The sequence below is a fragment of the Cavia porcellus genome, unplaced genomic scaffold (assembly GCF_034190915.1).
Source record: "Cavia porcellus strain 051 isolate PalLab524CR breed Dunkin Hartley unplaced genomic scaffold, mCavPor4.1 scaffold_31, whole genome shotgun sequence".
NCBI lineage: Eukaryota > Metazoa > Chordata > Mammalia > Rodentia > Caviidae > Cavia > Cavia porcellus.
The window spans coordinates 36,899,312-36,920,331 of NW_026947514.1; the positions used below are offsets into that span (position 1 = coordinate 36,899,312).

The 21,020-nt window shown below is 40.4% G+C and overlaps 1 protein-coding gene and 1 pseudogene across 1 annotated transcript in view; one reads left to right on the forward strand and one right to left on the reverse strand.

Moving 5' to 3' along the window:
- Positions 1 to 7,448, reverse strand: part of Mthfd1 (methylenetetrahydrofolate dehydrogenase, cyclohydrolase and formyltetrahydrofolate synthetase 1) — a 52,662-nt gene extending 45,214 nt beyond the window's left edge. The window contains exon 1 of the mRNA XM_003472347.5: positions 7,212 to 7,448. Coding sequence (XP_003472395.2) covers positions 7,212 to 7,252 — 41 coding nt within the window. The 5' untranslated portion in view covers positions 7,253 to 7,448. The remainder of the gene's footprint in view (positions 1 to 7,211) is intronic.
- A 31-nt stretch (positions 7,449 to 7,479) lies between these two features.
- LOC134474225 (eukaryotic translation initiation factor 1-like) lies at positions 7,480 to 10,260 on the forward strand (annotated as a pseudogene).
- Positions 10,261 to 21,020: the final 10,760 nt, after the last annotated feature.

Consider the following 21,020-nt stretch of genomic DNA (forward strand, 5'->3'; position numbering starts at 1 on the left):
TAAGACACAAACAGCACAAGAAGCAGAAAGTCTGTGTCTGTCAATCAAAGCTCTGTAAAGGCTCAAACTTACCTGACCCAAACAAAAGCTAGGAAGTAATTTTACAACACAAAACTGGCTCAAAGAGAGCAAAAAGACAACCAGAAACATCAGTCAAAGCAGACAAACACTTCTGAGACTCTCAGTCCCCTTGGAGGTAGGTAAGGTAGGAGCAGCTTTTTGGTACTATATAGAGGAACAGAGGCAGGCTCACAGCAGCCCTGTGACTGCACAAGGCCAAATAGCAGAAAGACAGCAAGGGCAACGGTCCCGAATGGACAAGTGAGGTCTAACCACAAGCTGGAAGCAGGAACCACACCAAGTAAGACTGGCCTGTATTCTGAAAGTGATAGGAAGCTATTCGAGGGCTCTGAAAGGGGATGACTTGATTGGACTTACATCTGTAAAGGCTGGTTTTGGTGCTGATGGGAACAGACTGCAGGAGGAAAGGTGACAATTAGGGACTCCCATAAAAAGTCACTCTGACTACCAAGGTCCAGGCCAGAGATGACGGTAAATGGTGGCTGGAAGCAAGGCATTAACATGAAACCAAACACCAGGACTATATACAGGTGACTGAGCTTGGAAAGGCTGTGAAATAAGAGAGGGGAAGACGGCCAACGCTGACTATTCTATGGCACAGAACAGATTTCATGCTGGTACACTGATTTTATTTACCACATTGTACAAAGATTCTGGAATAAGTGAGCATTTGAGATTTAAAGCAGGGAGGCTAGGGACAAATAAAAATAATTCCTATACCCAGCAGGTCCAAGCTACGGAAACACAGTACCATGGGCAGAATAGGAAGAAAATGCTGTTTTAGCTCAGCAGGTTAAGAACAAAGAACAAAATGTTCCATATTGTATGCTATCATTTAAATGAGTTTAACAATTTTTCTTTTTAAGAGAAAAAGGAAGAAAAGAAGGAAGGAAGGAACAAGTAGAAAGGAAAAGGAAAATTAGTGGGAGATCAATTACACTGACTCAAACTTTTCCTAAGAAGCCAAATAGTTTCTGAAGTCCCTTTGGCAGGGATCCCCTTCCAGGTAGAGGATTTGCGTAAACATTAACATTTAGGCTCTTTCATACAATGTGACCAGAACAGCAATCAGACATGTACTTAACCAGCAAGAACTGGACGTCCAGAACACTAGAGCAACAGGTGGAAAGATTTTCCTTCTGCTAAGAGGGGGAAAAAATCAAAACAGTTGCATAAGCCCCTCAAAACATTTTACCCTGCCTCGCTTTTCTGGGTTGATCACTAAAAACTTAGAAGGAAAAGTAGAATGAGAGTTAACGATCAGCTTGGCTAACACTTGAAAACTACAGAAGAGAAATATGGAAGGAGAAAGTGTGAACACTCTTGTCTGCCTTTATTGTAGTGCCACGAAGCTGTGATAAATTAAATGACAGGAAGCCTTTCGATTTTTATAGCCCATAATTTCCAGAACGCTTTAAATGTTGTAACAGAACTTCTTCATCATTAAAATCTTAGAGCTTCCTTGAGTTCAGATGCCTCACTTCTTTCCACTGCCAGGAATTAGGCCCTCCAGGTGAGGACTCCATCAAAGTGAGGCCCAAATGCAGGGAAGGAAAAACACCACTCGGTTCCTGGATGCTAGCATTACACACCCCAGAGCCACACCAACCTCCATCGATGTTCTCTACAATCTAAGGGAAGACACATCTCAAAGAAACCAAAATGAGTGTTAATGAAAGAAAGGGGTCATTGTACTTAGTCCTTCGAGTTGACACTAGTGAAATAGTCATTTAGACACGATATGAAAAGCAAACATGAGCAGACACAGATGCAGTTCTCACTAGGTTGTCAGGAGCATCTAGTGGGTAGAGATCGAGGACACAACTGAAGACCTACACCACACATGATAACCCCCTTTACCAAATATGAGGCAGTACCTAGCCCAAATGTTAATATTCCTCAAGGCTGAGAAACTCTGCAAAAAAACAATGCCTAGGATTATCTTTTTTTCTAAGGAGCAGAAATCAAGGTAGAGATCATTTATATTTTTGTTAAAATTGTCTTGAATCTCCCTAGACAAAAGTCATTTGAACTTTTGTCCAAATTAATCTGCCACATGCAATGACAAAATACCTGAGTTAATAAAAGCGAAATGTGGGCTAGGGATTTAGCTCAGCTGCTCAAGTGCTTTCCTGGTGATCGCAAGGTCACAAGTCAATCCCCAGGACCAAAAAAAAAAAAAAAAAAAAAAAAAAAAACCAATCAAAAGTGAAACATACATATCTTAATAAAACTGTATTAACCCAGAAGAGTCACACTTACAGCCTAGGACACAACAGTCATCACGTATCACTTTGGCTCAGTCTCACATAATTATTATTGACAGCCGGGTGCGTTGGTGCATACTTCTTGAGTGCAATCCTAGCACTCAAGAAGCTGATGAAGAATGCCCAGAGTTTGAGGCCGGGCCAGGCAGGTGGCACATACCTTTATGGCCAGCACTAGGATGGCAAGAGTTCAAGGCCAGCCTAAACTGAATAGTGAGACCCTCTTTCAAAAAACAAGATAATTACTCTTAACAAAGCCCATTACCAATTCCATCTGTTTAATATGATGGCTGAAGCTCAAATCTTTGACATTATATGACAGAGAAAGAAGCACTGCCAAAATAGAATCTCATAGGGACATTTCAACAGATGCTACATGGTAGGCAAATTTGCTACATGGCTAAGAAATGTACAGGATGAAAAAAAAGTGACCAGCAAACAATAAAACTGTCGAGAAGTAGCATATGCTTATACAGTAATTCTTAAAAAGTACATGGGGCCGGGTGTGGTTGGCACATGCCTGTAATTCTAGCATTTGGGAGGCTGAGGCAGGAGGACTGCTGCAATTTGAAGGCCAGCCTGTACCACACAGTGAAAAAAAGACCAAAAAAAAAAAAAAAAAAAAAAGTACATGGAAGGGCAGGGAGCAGAGCTTAGCAACAGAACACATATTTAGCATAAGCCAGGCCTCAGGTTTAACCACTAGCACAAACACAAAAGTGCTGACATACAATGCACATCTGTAATTCCTGCTAGGAGGCTGAGGTAGAGGCCCTGAAAGTTTAAGGCCAGTCTGGGCCAGATCTTGTCTCAAAATAAAATCAAGAGGCCAGGCATGGTGGTGCATGCCTGTAATCCCAGCACTTGGAAAGGTCTGTTACACATGAACTACACAGTATACCTTGTCTCAAAAATAAATAAACAAACAGTAGGGCTTTTTCTAATTAATTTATTTCTCTCTGCAAGGAAACTATCCTTACAGGATTTTAACGATATACTACAACACAAACGTTTAACTTGCTCTATCTCCACTGTGCTCATTCATTGTACTATTTCATTTGTTCATTTTTTCCTGCTAAATTTTTTTTTAAGAAGCTTAATATGCACTTCCTTGTAAAAATAATTATGATTGTGAGGCCACCTAGCGTTTTAAGAACTACATATTATTTCACATTCTTGTCTTTTTTAAAAAAAGGTGTTTTCATATTACTAATGTAGCAAAAAACTTACAATATATCACTATATGAAAGAGTCAACTGATAAATGTTTTCTCTCCTGTAAGAAATAAAAACTTTTACAGTAGAATTAAAACTTAGCTCATATTTATTAAATTTGACAAGTACCCCAGATACTATTTGAAAGCTTAATGTATAGAAATTATAATACGCTTCCATTAAAAATTCATAAAGTTCTTCCATACATTTCTCATAAACTCGTTCAAAGACCTAAGACAGGAAAAGTAAACTGCCTGATATGACAGGAAAATTAGGCATCAATTCCCAGTGAGTCTTCTCAGAAAGGGTAAAGGGCACTGCTAACGCACATGCACAGGGACACATAACCACTTAAGTCCCTGACTCAAGGTTTCCCAGCATCAGCCCTCCAGTGTTTGGGCCAGATCACTGTTTGTGGGGGAGGCTATCGTATCCTGCAGTTATAAATTATTAAAGTAGGGTCACAAGAGAAAAAAAGAGCACCTTTAGGGTCCTGGTGTTCAGGACTCTTAGACAATCTGCTTCCCCCTCAACACCAGGTGTAATCTCAGATTCCACAAACTGGCAATGCTAAGAACATGGAGTACAGCACTGCTAAACATCCCATCTCCTTTAAAAAATTCAAGTGTCAAACAGGGGATATAGCTCAGTTGCACAAGCGCCTGCTTGGCAAGCACAAAGTCTTAAGTTCAATCCCTGGTAGCAAAAAAAAAAAAAAAAAAAAAACCAAAAATTCAGGAGTGTAGATTTTTATCATTACAATAAATAAATGTACCAAGAAGTAATCTAGTTTTTAAAAATAATTCTGCAGGTCAAAATATTTGGCTTCTGGGCAACTGTTTCATTACTTTCTGCCAGTAGTGAGAGGAGACAATACAGGGTGGCTCTGAGGACCAGGATCTAGGAAGCTGTATGCAGTCACATACATGCCAACGGGTAGAGCTGCTGCCAGCACATCTGCCAGTTTGAGAATTACCTAAGCACCGAGCTGATTATGGCCCAGAGGACCGGGGCTATGACCTGGACCAGTCAATTGTGAGACCTTTAGAGCACCTCCAGGAACATAAGTGCCTAAGCCCTCCCTACAAGGAAGGAAAAAGCAAGCTGAGCTGTTTAGAGCTAAGCCGCCCAATGCAGGGCGCCTCCTGTAGGCAGGGTATGGAGAAAGCCTGGAAGTCTACTTAGCTAGCAAGTGACCAGCCCTTGGGAAGAAAGGAAAACGCGCTGCTGAGCCGAATCACTTTTTAAACCATGTATTATTATATGAAGCCTGTGACCCCAGCACTTGGGAGGCTGAAACGTTGAGTTCAAAGACACCCTGGGTTACACAACAGAGTTCAAGGCCAGCCTGAGCTACACAAGACCCTGTTTCCAAAAAAAATGGTTTTCCCAAAAATGTTCATTTACTTACTTACTTATTTATAGATTGGGTCTCACTCTGTTGCTGGCCTTGAAGTTTGACCTTCCTGCTTCAACCTCTCAAGTAGCTGGAATTACGGGTATGTGTTAACACACCCACTCAAGGTACCTTTTGGGAGACCTGCACTTTGAATTTCATTATAGGTTTATCTTTTCAAGCACAGTAGGTCTCAGGGGTATCTCATCTACAGAATAAAGAAAAAGCTTACCAGTGTTAATCTCGTAAGCAAAAAAGACCCTTCCTCTGGTATGGTACCAAGGAGTGTTCCAAATGCTTTACAAGTAATGACTTGTTTAATTCTAACAATCTTATCAGTTGGGTATCTCTACTACCCCAATACACAAGGAAAGCTAAGACATGGAGGTAAACTAGCCAGGCATGGTGGCACTTGGAAGGCTGAAGCAGGAAAATTTTGAGTTCAAACCTTTAATGGAAAGAGCAAGCTTAACTACAGCAAACAAAGGAAAGGGAAACAGAGCACTCTCCTTTGAAGGGCATACATGCAGAAGCATTATGCTTTTCATCTAAAAACTGAAGCAAGGTGTTTTCCCAATGCTAATATATAACCTTCTCCCTCCCTCTAGTCTCTTTATTCCCCTGATCGGGACAGCCTTTCCGACTCTGCATTTTAGCCACTCACAGTCAGCCTCCTAGAGCCTTCTCCACTGGCCCAAGGCAGCGCTTCATCAGGGCTGGGGAGGACAGAGGTCCAGGGCACAAGCTGAGCTTATGTGAAGAGGCCTCTTCTCTAAAACTCCCTCAAGTCTGCCCACAGATCAGCTTTACAAACAGACCTACATTCCCATAGGTAAACTGCAGCCCCTGGCCACAAAAACTCCTGGCCTCTCCTCAGCTCCTGTCTTCTCGCTGGTACTTCTCAGAAGTTCAAGTTGTTTCAGCAATTTTACCATCATCTCTCTACGGGTCAACTCACAAATTCCGTGAGCTGTTTTATTCACTGTAAGCCTCAGGGATTTGAAGACTGCCTAGCACTGAAGATGTGCACAGGTATCTGCTGAAAAAGTGAATAAACATGAATTTAAAAAGGACATGCACTTGTCTCTAACCATTCTTCCCTGCACTTGTCAAATTCAGGCTTCAACCTCAGAACTCCCTGCAAAGGAGAAACGAAGACTGTTATTCCAAAGGGGGATAGGTTGGTAGAGTGGTGGCCCACGCCTGTAATCCTAGTCAGTACTCAAGAGGCTGAGACAGGAGGATTTCCAAATTCGAGGCCAGCCTGGGCTACATAGTGAGTTCAAGGCCAGCCTGAACTACATAATGAGACCCTGTCTCAAATTATCAAAAACCAAAAACAAAACGAAACCAAAAAACCCTCCACTTACAAAGTCAGGGGTCAGAGTACAATTACTGTTGCTAGCCACAGCAGTACTAGATAATGGGTGATACCAAGGTCCTAAGGGCAACCTCAGTAAGACACAGAACATATCCTCTTATTCTTTAGCCCTCACCTCTCTCCTCACTTTCCAGCCAAAAATCAGGGAATGAAAAACAGTGGTTGCCCATGTACATGTGCAAGGTCTTGTGTTCAAGAGTGTGTGTGTTATTTACTGGGGATAAAGTTGGCAATAACAACCACTAGTTAAACATTCAAAACTGCACGAGGAAAGCAGGCAGAGGTCAAACTAAGTATGAAATATTGTCAAAACACACAAACCTAGCTGAAAAAAACAAATCAAAACACCAGGGTCAGGACATGCAAGAGAAGGCTGCACGAAGATTTCAGAGAAATGAAAAGTTAAGCGCTGATACAGTGGGAAAGGCTATGTGAATGGAAGGAGCCCCTCGGTCACTAATCAAGCTTGTCATGGATTGTGACTTCTCCCAAATTGCTGTGCAAGACTGTAGCCAGCACGTTTTAGTTCATACAGCGGCGTTCCAGGCAGTTCCAACTAACTTACGTCCTGACACACAACTTGCAGCAGCAGCCGCACTTTGGAAATATCGTGCGCCCAGGACTTGCCCCTGATGTGCCGCCCAAAGGGGGCTAAGTAACAGGTAACCCACGTGCAAACACAAATTGGGCCCAGGGCTTGTTTTTGGGCTGTCAGTAACCGGTCTTTCTCTATGGGGTCGAGCTCCCTCCCCATCTGGGTGAACTGACTCTCCTGCTAAGAGCGTCTCTCTCGCAAAACTGAGTCAGGGATCCCCGGCACACTATGCCCAGACTCCTCGCTGTCAGCCCCCAAACCTCTAACAAGTGCTTACGCGGAGACCACTTTCCCGTCCAGGATTCCTGCCGGCGCCATAGCCTTTACTAGTCCGCTGCCCACGATGGTCGCCGCGAAACCCGAGTTCACTCTGCAGCCACCCGACAGCCCAACCCACGTGCTTAGCGACAGCCCAGGGAGCTCAAACTACTGCGCCTGCGCGCCCACCCTGAGGCAGGTACGCATCCGGAAAGACCAGAGTCCCTTAATCGATTTGGAACTGCGGAGCAACGGGGCTGCGGACGCAAGAGAGCAGAGGGAAAACGAAGAAACTCATTATTACTGGCTGAGGGAAATGATTGGCTGCTGGAAAAAGCCTGAGCAGGGCCTGTGGGGCGGGATCCCGCGAAAAGGAGGCTGGGACTGATTCAAGAACCCGCCGAGATTCCAACCAATCAGGATGCGGGGCGGGGCGGAGCCGAGGCGGGGAGAAGTGATCTCGCGGGAACACTGCCTCGCGGGCGCGGGAGGTGACCCTTCAGGACAGGCTGAGCTCTGGGAACTCGTGGTGGGGCCTGCGACTTCACCAGGGAGTTGCAGCCGGCCCTACGCAGCAGCAGTCACGACCCCGGGTGACTGCGGGTGTTGAACCTGGAGCGCTTGGGCGGCTTTTGACCTCACACTGGCACCCCCAGGGGTCGGGGGTTTGAAGCCGTGGTCCCGGAAGTGGCGCTGGTGACTAAAATATCGGGCACCTGCTGATGTAGTTCAGTGTGAAGGGCCTGGGTTCTGTCCCAGTGACACAAAACGTGGGCTCAACCACTGAGCATATACCTTCAGCCTTGCTTTACCATTCTTGAAGTTTGCACAACTGAACGCATTAATGTGTAATGATAGTGAAACACTTAATTCTGTACCAAGCCAGCTCGCTGTCTCACGAATATGGGAGAATGAAGTCAGGAGCCAAGAGGAGGAAGTTTAGTTGGAAATGAGGGACTCAAAAAAGGGGTTCTGGTTTCTTCGGGAGGGAAATCTCAAAAGTGGAATTTTTGCACGGCCCCTCTGTCCACAAGTATGAGTAAGTAGAGCATGGGCATTGCTCGGTTGTTTAGTGACCACCTATCACAGTTGACTCTGAATTTAAAAGGACCAATTGGAACTCAGGTTCTATACCTAGTGACTCAGCTGGTAGAGTTTAAAGGAAATGGATTTTGAGGAAAAACTGGTTATTTTGTGTTTTAAATTCCTCAAAACTCAGAGGAGGCTGCAACTCCGTGTTAGTAGGGAAGAGAAAAATAACTGCCAAAAGTGGTGGCTAGTGTAGGCCCAAAACTTAAGTACTTCATCTCTTTATCTGTTGCCTTTGCCACATCAAAGGACTGATTTGCAGTCCTTTGGGCACCACCCATGCGGTTCATTTATTCATTGCGCAAATAATATTGGGCTGCCACTGTCTGCCCAGGATACTGTTCGAGATGCTAGAAGAATACTGGCAAACCAAATACTATAGTGAACTGTTTGCCCCTACCTCATACTCTCTCGGGGGAGACAATGTTCAATTAAAGAAATAAAATATTCTAGAAATGGAGACGTGCTATTTATTTTTTTTAATTTTACAGTGCTGAGGATTGGGTCCAAGGCCTCCTGCAAGCCAGGCAAGCCCTCTACCAGTAGGCTCTTCCCCAGCCTTAGAACATGCTATTTAAAAAAAAAAAAAAACCAGGTAGTCAGAGGATGAATAGTGACGTGGGAAGGCAGGAAAGTGCTGTTTTAAAATTGTAAGAGCCAGGTATGGTGGTACATGCCTGAAATCCTAGCATTTGGGAGGCTGAGCAGGAAGATCATAGGAGTTTGAGGCAGCCTGGGTTACATCGTGAGTTCAAGACCAGCCTGTACTACATAGCAAGACCCTGTCTCAAAAAAAAAAAAAAAAAAAAAAAAAAAAAAAAGATCGAGCAAGAAGTTTTTGTAGGACTCACTGAGCTGCGGCTAAGAACTCAGTTGCAACCTCATTGAGCCCCCTCTTCCTGGCCCCACCTCCTTCTCCTGCAGCAGCCTTTCACAGGCCATTTCCATCAAGGAAAAGAAACCGGGTCTATGTTGGCTATCCAGAACCTCCACTCTTTCAACCCCTTTGCTGATGCAAGTAAAGATGATGACTTGCTTCCTCCTGGCACAGAGGATTATATCCACAGAAGAACCCAACAGAGGAAAGTCAGGGAGACCCTTACCACTCCCTAAGGGATCACTAATGAGCATGATAAAAAGAAACTGGTGAAGATGTTTAAGAAGACATTTGCCTGCAATGGTACTGTCATGGAGCATCCAGAATATGGAGAAGTGATCCGGCTTCAGGGTGACCAGCAAAAGAACAAATTCCTGGTATTGAATGGCCTGGCTATGGATGACCCGCTGAAGGTTCATGGGATCTAAGCTCTTGTGACTCACTAAAGCTCCAATGAGGATTTCCTTGCAATGAGTAGAATGGCCCTTCAGTCCCTTGTCACAAGTTTAAAAACCTCACAGCCTGAATAATCTAACCATTGGGGTCCACTTTCACCTGGACTAGTGTAGCTCCTTCATGTAATACACCGAAAAGAGCCATGCTGTCTAGTCTGGAAGTCCCTCATCTGAACAGAGCTCACCCAGTAGGCACCAGGCAGTGTGTGGCTGGAACAGCAGTAGTACTGTGAGGTTTCAGCAGAGCTCGGACACTGCAGGCAGCTGTGTCTGGTCAGGAGCTCCCGCATGGTCCACTCCCCTAGGGGAAGGTCTTCACTCAAGCAGCCGAGGTGACCCAGGAAAGAGTAGGGTGAGGTGGCAGTGTGGTTGCACCAGTAGCAGAACCCTCTGGTAGCCAAGAACCCTGGAGTCTATCCCAGCCATGTGACCATGCTCGCTCACCCTTCTTCCATGAGGTGGTAACACGCCCAACTGGCTGCTGATGTCTTTTAGACCAGACATCCTAGCCAAGGGACATCACACCCCAGCATGAGAGGCCAGGCCAGTCCAGCCCAGTTAAACTTCTGACAAGGGAACAAACTGCCATGACGTGGCTAGTGTAGCCACCTACAGACTTGCAGCCTACGCACAGCAGCTGCCCAGTGCCATGTGACGTAACAAACGCTTTGGTTTTTCTTTCTCCCTTCCAGTTTTGATGTTATGTAATGTATTTAAATAAAACTTGTTTTCAGAAAAGAAAAGATTTCTCTAGGCTTCTGACTTGAGCAGAAGCTTGAATGAAGAGAAAAATTTGGAGTGCTGAGAAAAAGGAATTGATTTGAGCAATTGAGGAATTTCCATTTGACCTTCCTATGGAAGTGTCACACAACAGGGTCCTAGCAGATTTCTAAATTCACCCTACCCATGGAATTAATTTGCAAGTCACTGGCTCCATATGTGGAGAATTTTCAGGACCTGTCAAAAAGAGCTGTAAAGGAATTTACTATATATAAATTGCATACTCAAAGAAATAGAGCACAGGCCTTCAAGAGGAGAGGCTGATCATGATTTGGATGTGGGTACTGATAGGTTCTGCTAGCCTGGGGCTTAGCTATCTGTAACCTGACATCTGCCCAAATTGGAACCAAGCCCAAAGAAACTACTTATCTCTCCAAGAGTAAATTCTGCATTCTCCTTCTCCTTCCAGAGAAAAACCTCCCACACCCTTTTAGCATGTGCAATGAGTCCTCTCCAATCCTAACTCCACAACCACCCTGGGCCTCCACTAAATCTTTCTGTTTCCTGTCTTGTATAGGCAGATGCTCCTTCAAATCAGCTGTTGATGTGTCATTTTGCCCACCTGCCAAACTCCTCCTCTAGCCAAACCTGATAAAGGTAGCTTAACTTTTTTGTTCTCACTGAGCACCCCCCTGCACTTCTTTGCTGCTCACCCGTGCCCGCATTAAAGGCCTTTCTACTCTGTTTCTCCTTATTTTTTCTGCACCACCTCAGAATGAGTGCCAAAAGTATTCAATCAGGTATATTCATGGATCTTGGATGTGACTTGCAGGGTGGGTGGTCTAATAATGGGTATGTGGCACAAGCCTATGATCCCAGCAGTTGGGAGGCTAAGGCAGGAGGATTGCAGTTAATTTGAGACAAGCCTGGGCTAGGTAGTGACTGCAAAACCAGGCTGAAATACACAGAGACCCTGCCTCAAAAAAGTAAACCATAAATCCCACATCATAATGGATCTCCTGCCAGGGCACATGCCCACCATCCCAACACTATGGGAGGCTGAGGTAGGAAGCTAAAATGAGGTTAGAAGATAAAAAATTACAGCCAGCCTGGCAACTAGCAATTTAGGGAGAACCTGTCTCAAAGACAAGTAGGGATGAGGATTGTGGGGAGTTGGAGAAATAGCTGAGGACAAAGGTCTTAGGTTCAATCTCTAATACTGCATAGAGACAATTTAAAAAGAAAGCAATTTAGAAAGAAAAATAAAATCTTATTGAAAGGTAGTATGTATGAACATGTAACAGTTTTCACACTTTTTTATTGGTCTTTTTGATACAGGGTCTTTTTGATATAGGTTATGCAGTTCAGACTGGCCTTGAGCTCACTTTGTAACCCAGACTGATCTCAAACTCACAATGATCCTCCTGCCTCACATATTTTTTTGTTTTTTGTTTTTGGGAGTGCTAGTGGTTCAATCCAGGGCACTGTGCATGCTTGGAAACTCCGATAGCACTGAGCTAAATCCCAGCATAATTTCCACATTGTTAAGTGATAAAGTTACCCATGAAATGTATAATGTGATTTATGTTAATTTACCCCAAAAAGGTCTTTTGTTACATTATCAAAAGTTGCAGTAGGACATGATGGTGCATGCCTGTAATTCCAGCATTTGCAAGGCTGAGGCAGGAGGATCACTACAAGTTTAAGGTCAGTATGAACTACATAGGTCGGCAACAAAAACAAGAAGTTGCTAGTTTGGCTGGTGGTATAGTTCAGTGGTGCAGTACTTCTTGCCTAGCATGCTTAAGACCATGAGTTTGGTCCACTAAAAAAATTGCTCCCTAATTTACCATCCTAGTATTGTCTTATTATTATTCCTATTTTATTCACAGTCTTTATGACCATCTAAAGTGCTATGGTGGTGGGTTTTTTTTTTTTTTTTTGGACATAGGGACTCACTGTGTTCACCAGGGTGGCCTCAAACTCCTAGGTCAAACAAAATCATGCCTTAGTCATCTAGCTGGGACTGTAGGAGTGTGCCACATCTAGTGGTTATTTTTGAATATACTTGTCAACTATCTGAGAGTATGAACTTTATATGAGATTCCAATATTAAAAATCCTATACAGAAAAAATTCCTTGTTCTCCTGATTTAATTATGTATTACTTACATTTCTATGAATATTACTTAATCTCTGCCTCATTCATATCTTATAAAAGTGAAAACAGGAGACAGATCTCAGCCCTGAATTTATATTGAAATGATCTGTATAGCTTTTTAAAAATTGAGAGAAGTTCAGCGGCATAAGCACCTGCCTTGCAAGCAGGCAGTCGTGAGTTCGATCCCTGGTACCGAGAAAAAGGAAAAAGACAAAAAAAAAAAAAAAAAATTGAGAGAAAACCAAGGGTGCTGGTGCATCCCTGTATTCCTAGCATTTGGGAGGCTGAGGCAGGAGGATTTTCACAAATTTGAGACACACCTGTGTTCCATAGTGAGTTCAAGACTAGCCTAAACTGCATAACAATATCCTATTTTTTTTTTACTTTAATGGGTAAAAAAACAGAAAAATCAAGAAGCAAGCAAACAAAAATAGAACAACAAATGTAAAACAACAAAAAACAATAGTGATACAGCATTTCTCAAACCAAGATAAAAGGAATTTAACAATGATTGTTATATTGAGTGTTCTGTCTCTAAATAAGTAAACAAATAAAAATAACAGAACACAGAATAGTAATCAGTATCAAATTACAGCCTATTTGGGACCTAGAATGCAGAATCTGGAAAATGACAACTTGATGAAGAGGAAAAAAGAAGTATATCTCTGGGAATTAGAGGAAGATGATAGGAAGATTAGAAGCTACAGAGGAACTGGAGAAACGGAGCGCAGTGCAAAGAAAAGAACAAAGCAGTCTAGAAGCTCACACCAACTCCTGGGCAGAAGCACCTATCTCTGCATACAAAAGGGTAAGCTCCCAGGGTCAGAAACTCCAGGGAGAAACGTGGACCTGGTGAGCAGCGCTAGCCCTAATAAAAGCCCACAGGTATTGTAAATTGCAGAAACAGTATGTGAGTGTACTCCAAGTGACTTCTTCCACACAGCAGGCTGGGATTTCAGATCAGATCCAGGGATCAACCAAAATATTGCCAAAGAGTGTTTAATCAGGTGCCACTTTGAAAAGGGTGGTTTTGGTTATTTTTGTTTTGTTTTTGAGACAGGATCTCACTTTGTAGTGCAGGCTGCCCTAAAACTAACTATGTAGCCTGTGCTAGTCTCAAACTCACCAGTCCTCTTGCCTCAGCTTCTTAAGTGCTGGGGTTATATACAAGCATGTACCACCACAGCTTATGAGGTTGATTTCTTTACACTGAGTCAGAAAGCTCCTACAAAAAGGGTTCCTAACGTTACCCTCCCACAGTGACTGGGTAAGAGCCAGCTCAGGACATAGTTTCAGAGAGGCAGCAGGCTGGACATAGACCTACCCCAGAACTTTAGGCTCAAGTTCTAAGGACACACAGCTCTAACCTTGTGAAGAGAAGCCAAACCTGGCTTGTAGTTTTCAGAAGCACTGAGACCACTGATCTGCTTGAACCCTCAACCTGCTGCCTACACTCAGCACAGACTAGAGTGTGATCACTTTTTCCATTCAACCAGTGTGAGCAAGGACATGCTTCTGCTTCCATAGTTGCCACAGTCTGGAGTAAACAGATGGAGAGGCCTCCGAAATACGTGGTCATCTCAAACCCACAGACCGCAAAACTAGCCAGATAAAATCATGTCTTGCTAGATCCCAAAACTGAATCCTGAAGACAGAGGATATCACTGGTTCAAAAATACGAGTTGGGGCCAGGAATATAGATCAGCAGTATAGTGCCTGCCTGGCAAGTGTGAGATCCTGAGATTGATTACCAGTACTAAGTAAATAAAAAAATAAATAAATAAATAAAATTTTTGAAAATACATAGGATTTTTTTTACACTTTTTTTCCTCCATCGACTTTTTTTTTTTTTTTTTTTTTTTTGGTACCAGAGATCAAACTCACAACCTCACGCTTGCCAGGCAGGCACTTATGCCACTGAGCTAAATCCCCAGCCCTTTCCTCCATCGACTTTTGAGATCTGGGAATTTTTCATTTTTCCATCATTCCATTCAAAAAATTTTTATGGGAAAAAAGTAAAACAGTATCCCATAAAAAAATAATAGGAGAATACCAATAGTTAATATACTAAGTATTGTCATATTTAGGGTAGTTATTCAAGATATTGACATAAAAATTTCTCCAAATGATATTAGCATAAACTTTTCTTTCAGTGAACTAAGAGAAACTATTAGTATACCTGTCTTGTATTTATTTTTTTCCTATTCCACTCCTTCCTTTTCCCTTTCCCCTATCCTACTTACTTTTTCCTTTTGAACGATTTTCTTCCCATTCGGCAATATCTGTTTTACATTTTGGACCTTAGTTAGTCTTTCGGTTTCTCACAGCAGGGAAACAATATGCTACTCACACGTGTGATTCTGACTTATTTCACTGTGAACACGGTCTGTAATTACATCCATTTACCTAAGAAGTCTTGAGTTTATCCTTTATTATGGCTGAGTAGGATTCCTTTGTACAAAAAGATTACATCTTTTTTTCCATTCCTTGATTGATGGGCATTTGGGTTGTTTCCAAGGTTTATCTATTACAAATTGTGCTACTATAAACATGAGAGCACATATATCACTGTGTATGAGTTTTTAAGTCTTCTGGGAAGATACTCAGAAGGGGAATAGTTAAATGGGACCTCTAATCCTAGTTTTTTGAGGACTACCATACTTATTTACACAATGGTTATACTAGTCTACATTTCCAATAATCATGGAAAAAGATTTCTTTTTTCCCTTTTACTCTGCTTACATTTGTTATTGGCTGATTGTTTGATGATTGCTATATTTTTTTCTGGAGGTGGAACCTCGGTGTTAATTTGCATCACACAAATGACCAATGATGTCAAGCATTTTTTCATATATTTTCCATTTGTATTTCTTCATCTGAGAACTACATATCTTAGATGCCCATTTTTGGGTTGAATCTTTAAATTTGTGGGCTCTGATTTTTTTTTTTTAGTTCTTTCTATGTTCTAAATATAAAACTTTCATCTGAGGGACTATTGGCTAAAATTCTTCCCATTCTGTGAGTTGTCTTTCCACTCTGTTGATGACTTCTTTTGATGTCTAAGAGCATTTAAATAAGAAGAGATCACAGTTGTTGATTCTTTGAAGTATTTCCTGTGTGTTCTGGGTTTTGTTCATGAACTCTTATTTATACCTATGTCTTCAAGATGTCTACTTACTTTCTCTTCTAATGAATTTACTGTTCCTGTTTTAAGTCTTTCATCCATTTTGGTTTTAGTTTAGTGCATGGTGATAGACATAGATCTAGTTTTAGTCTTTAACATGTGGAAAGCCAGTTTATCCACCACTATTTATTAAAGAGACTTTCTTGCACTGAACATGGTTGCCCCCTTTGTTAATGAAAAGGTGGTTGTATGTGTGTTTTAAGGTGTGTCTGCATATTCTAATCCTAAGGCCTATTTTTTGGTCAGTACCATGCTGTTTTTATCACAGTAGCTTTATACTATAATTTCAAGTTGGAGATTGTGATGCCTTTTCCCTTCCTTTGTTGTCTAGAATTGCTTTTGCTATTCTAGATCTCTTCTGGTTCCAAATGAATTTGGGGAATATTTTCTCTAGTTCTGTGAGGAAAACTAATGGTATTTTTATTGGAATTGCATTAAATCTATAAAATAATTTTGGGAATATGGCCATTTTCACTATGTTGGTTCTTACTATCCATGAGCAAGGGATATCTTTCCATTTTTTGATATCCTCTTCAATCTCCTTTTTCAATGTATAGTTCTTTAACTGCCTTTGTAAAATTGATTCCTAAGTATTTGATTTTTTTGGCTACAATTGTGAAGAATGTGTTTCCCTAATTTTTCTCAGTGAATTTCTTGTTTGTGTACAGGAATGTTATTGATTTTTGAGTGTGGACTTTATACCTAGCTACACCAATGAATTTGGTTATTAAACTTACAAGTCTTTTCATGGAATTTTTGGAGTTCCCTATCCTTATTCCTTTTATTTCTTTTTCTTGTGTAATTCCTCTGACTAATGTTTCCAGGGCTATGTTAAATAAGAGTGGGGATAGTGGACATCCTTGTCTTTATCCTGATTTTAGAGTGAAAACTTTCAGTTTTTGACCACTTAGTATGATGTCAGTTGTTGGTTTGTCATACATAGCGTTAATCAGATTGAGATAAAGATCATCTATTCCAATTTTCTGTAGTGTTTTTATCATGAATGTGTGCTGGGACTTTGTCAGTGCTTTTTCTGCATCTATTGAGATGATCATGTGATTTTTGTTTTGGGCTCTATTAATGTGGTGTGTTACATTTATTGATTTGCATATGTTAAACCATTCCTACATTCCTGGAATGACTTCTACTTGGTGATGATGTATAATCTTGATGATTGGCTGAATTCTGTTTGCCAGTATCTTATTGAGAATTTTTGCATCCAATGTTTATTAGAGAGATTGGCCTGTAATTTTCTTTTTTGGTAAGGTCCTTTCTTGGTTTTGGTATCAGGGTAATACTTGCTTCTAGGAATGATTTTGGAAGTATTTGTTCCCTTTCATCTTCATTAAAGAGTTTCAAAAGTGGTGATATTAATTCTCTAAATTTTGTTTTAAAATTCAACAGTGAATACATGAGGACCTGGGCTTCTCTTTGTTGGTAAGTTTTTAATTACATTTCAATTTCACTTATTGATATTGGATTATTTAGAATTTTATATGTTCTTGATTCAATTTTGGCAATTCATAGTTGTCAAGGAATCTGTCCATTTCTTTTTGTGTTTTCTGTCTTATTAGAATACAGATTATTGAAGTCAGTATTGATGACATTCTGGATTTCTGCAAAATTGTTCATCATTTTACCCTTTTCATTCCTAATTACTTGAACTTGAGTCTTTTCTTTCCTTTTTGATGAGGTTGGCTAAGGGTTTATCAATTTTATTTAATCTTTAAAAGAACCAACACTTTGATTCATTGATTCTATTGTTTTCTAGTCTCCATTGCATTAATTTGTGTTCTTATCTTTATAATTTCATCCCTCATGTGAGCTTTGGGTTTGATTTGTTCTTTTTATAGAAGTTTGAGGTTTAGCATTAGGTTATTTGAGCTCATTATGTTTTTCGGATACGAGAATTCATTGCTATAAATTTACCTCATAGGACTGCTTTCATTGCATCTCATTAAGTTCCAGTATGTTGTATCAGCATTATCATTTAATTGTATGTACTGTTTAAATTCTCCTTTAATTTCCTCTGAGGCCCACTGGTTTTTCAGGAGGTGTTGTTTAATTTCCATGTGGTTCTGTACTTTTTCTGGTTTCTTTTGATGTTGATTTCCAGTTTTATTGAAGCATGATCAGTGAGTATACACAGAATGATTTCAATTTCTCTTTATTTGTTTGAGCATGTTTTATGGGCTAATAGTGATCTATTTTGGATAATGTCCAAATGTCCAGTCTTTCCTTATTGAGTTTTTGTCTAGGTAATCTACTTGTGAGAGTGTATTAAGTCCCTCATTACAATTGTGTTAGTGTTTCATGTGTGTTAATATTTGTTTTATGTAGTTTGGTGCACTGGTATTTGGTACATATATATGATTTTTACCTCTTTTTCTTGGAGTTTTCCCTTAACAAGATTATAGTGGCCTTTGTCTCTTGTGATCAGGCTTGACTTGAAGTTCACATTGTCTGCAAGTAGAATAGCCCACTTCTGCTGTTTTCTGGATTCCTGTGGCCTAGAGTATTGTTTTCTATCCTTTAACTTTTAGTCTGTGGATTTCTTTTTGAGTTAAATGTGTTTTTTGAATTCAGCGTATTATTGAATCTTATTTCTTGACTCATTCTGCCAGTCTGTTTCTTTTACTTGATGAATTGAGACCATTTACATTGATGGCTTATGTTTTTCATGTTATTTTCCTGTTATTGGTTCCTTGTCTTTCTACTGTTTAATGAGTTGCCCTGCCTGGTGATTTCTTTCTATTGGTGTTCTTCGCTGTGAGCCAGTGCAGCTCTTTATGTTCTCCGGGGGAAAGACAGTGACAGGATAGGAAAAATAAAGAGATGAAAATGGAGGTCCTTTTTCCTGATGGGAGAAAAGGAACTGCTCAACCATCCTAGTAGGTTGCCTTTTAAGAGCTTGAACAGTTTGTTTGCTTAGCTCACTTTGGGTTCTCCATGTTCTCAGTGCTGGCCTTACTTTAGCCCCACACAAGTGATCAATCTCTAGCTTCAGCCACTCCCTACATCTCCCCCCTTTTTTGTTTTATAGTTGCAAGTGATGGGTGGTCAGTCAAAGTTAAAGAAGCGGTGTTTGGAGGACTCTGAAAGATCTTCTCCTTCTTGAATCCTTTCCATTCTAAGTGAACTTACTCATTGAGGCTAAAAATTTTTCAGTGCAAGTATTGTAAGTCCCTACATTCTGCCATTTAACTCTATGCAATCTATTAATCCATAACAGTAGTCAGTTACCAGTGTAGCTGGCAAATGTCAGAAAGTAGCAGTGATTTGAGTTTCTTTTGTAACTAACATATTACTACAGCATTGTTTTATACATTTTTGGCTATACTTTTCTATTAGATGCCCAGGACCAAGTTAAAATGAGACCTGTATTAATGAAAATTTATCTCTTGGTATCTATCAAGGTCAGTTATGTCTCTCAGCAATTGCCTTAGGAACATGCCCAGCACCTCTTAGTACTTCTGTCAGTGTTAGCCATCTATGTGAGTCACAGCTATTGCTTGACCAAGTTGCTTTCTATGAAAGCTTGGAAGATTTTTTTCTCTCCTGGTGACTTTCCTTAGGCACACTACAGATCATTGATCACTTTTGTCTCTGGTTCCACAATTCCTTGGTCAGAAGACTGGGGACTCACTGAGTTATGGGATGTCACAGCAGAGGGATTTTTTTTTAATATCCTGTCTCTTCATTGACCTTGAAGAGCTGGAGCCAAAATACTGGTCACCTCTTAGCCCATCTCTATATCGAGGTTTTTGGCCTCCAACCCTTAGTTGTTGAACATTCAGAAGAAAGTATTGATAATAGTACAGTATAGTAGAGGCAGTAAGCTTAATATTATCTTAACTAAATATCAATTACTTTAGAACATAAAATAGAACCATTATTTTTTACTAACTATGGTTGTTTTAACATTTGAATATATATAGAATGTTAATAGTTACATATTTTACAGAGAATTAGAAATCAAAACCATATAGCACATTATAGCATGACAATCAGCATGACAATCATGATGAAATTGGTAACACACCTGAATTTCCATTTTGACATAAAATACCCCTTTTAGGCAATCATCCCTATCTAATACATGAGAAATTTTACCTAACTTGTTGACCTTTTTGGGATGTATACCACATGAGTTTTTGTTAAAGACAGAGATCTGAATCTGAAAGAAAAGTCTATTGCTACACACAATTCTCATTTCACACTTTGGAAAACCCACACATCTGTAGGTATGAATACATTTAATACACTACAAAAATAGTAACATTGTCAAAGCCATATGAAAATCTTTGTACCAGAGCATTTTTAAATCAAAAACTTTATAGTTTGGAAAACTTAATCCTTTTGATGATGATCAATATAAACATGTCACAATAATATATTTTAAATAAAAATTGGGGCACTTCCCATACATCTATGGAGATCACTGGGCTTCCTATTAGTGAAAGTGAACTGGTTAAAGTTATTCCAGGCAGCTTCTTTCTTATTCATCAGAGTCCTGTCCAATAATTTCCTCCCACACTAAGGGATTTTTGTTTAATATCTTAATAATTTTGATGACTTATAAAAACCCATCTTTGAAATCATTTTGACCAATTGGCAACCCAAGTGGAAGCATGCTTTTAAAATCTACAACTCAGTGCCAGGCGTGCTGGGTCACGCCTGTAATCCTAGCACTTGGGAGGCGGAGGTGGGAGGATCATTGTGAGTTCGAGACCAGCCTGTGGGCTACAAAGTGAGCTCAAGGCCAGACTGAACTACATAGCAAGACCCTGTTTCAAAAAAAAGACAAAAAAAAATCTATAACTCAAATTAAATTATGAACAAATGATCCAAAAATGCAAATGCAAAAAGGTGAACTCAAATCAAAAACAGTTGTTAATTTATTAGACAAATGGCCAAACACGTGCAGAGCTTAATAGAATGGACAAACACACACATCTTACAAAATCAGAATGTGCACAAATATATTTTTAACCAAATTGAATTATAACAATTCTGTTACAATTTTAGAAGTTGGTGATTATAAATAGACTAGTCAGAATTATTAATTAGCAGAGATCTCATAATAAGTATTTGGAAGGAAGAATTATATAATCAGCTATATAATTTTTTATTTTATTATTTATTTGCCAAGCAGGTGCTTATGTCACTAAGCTAAATCCCCAGCCCTCAGTTATATGGTTTTCTTATTTTGTCTTAGGAACTTTTGTCTCGGTAACTTTTGTGTCTCCTTTTCTGTAACTTTCAGCTCAATTATCTCCAAGAATTCTACCACCTACTCAGATCTTTGATTTCTGTTTTTGGTTACCATCTCTTGGGTATTTT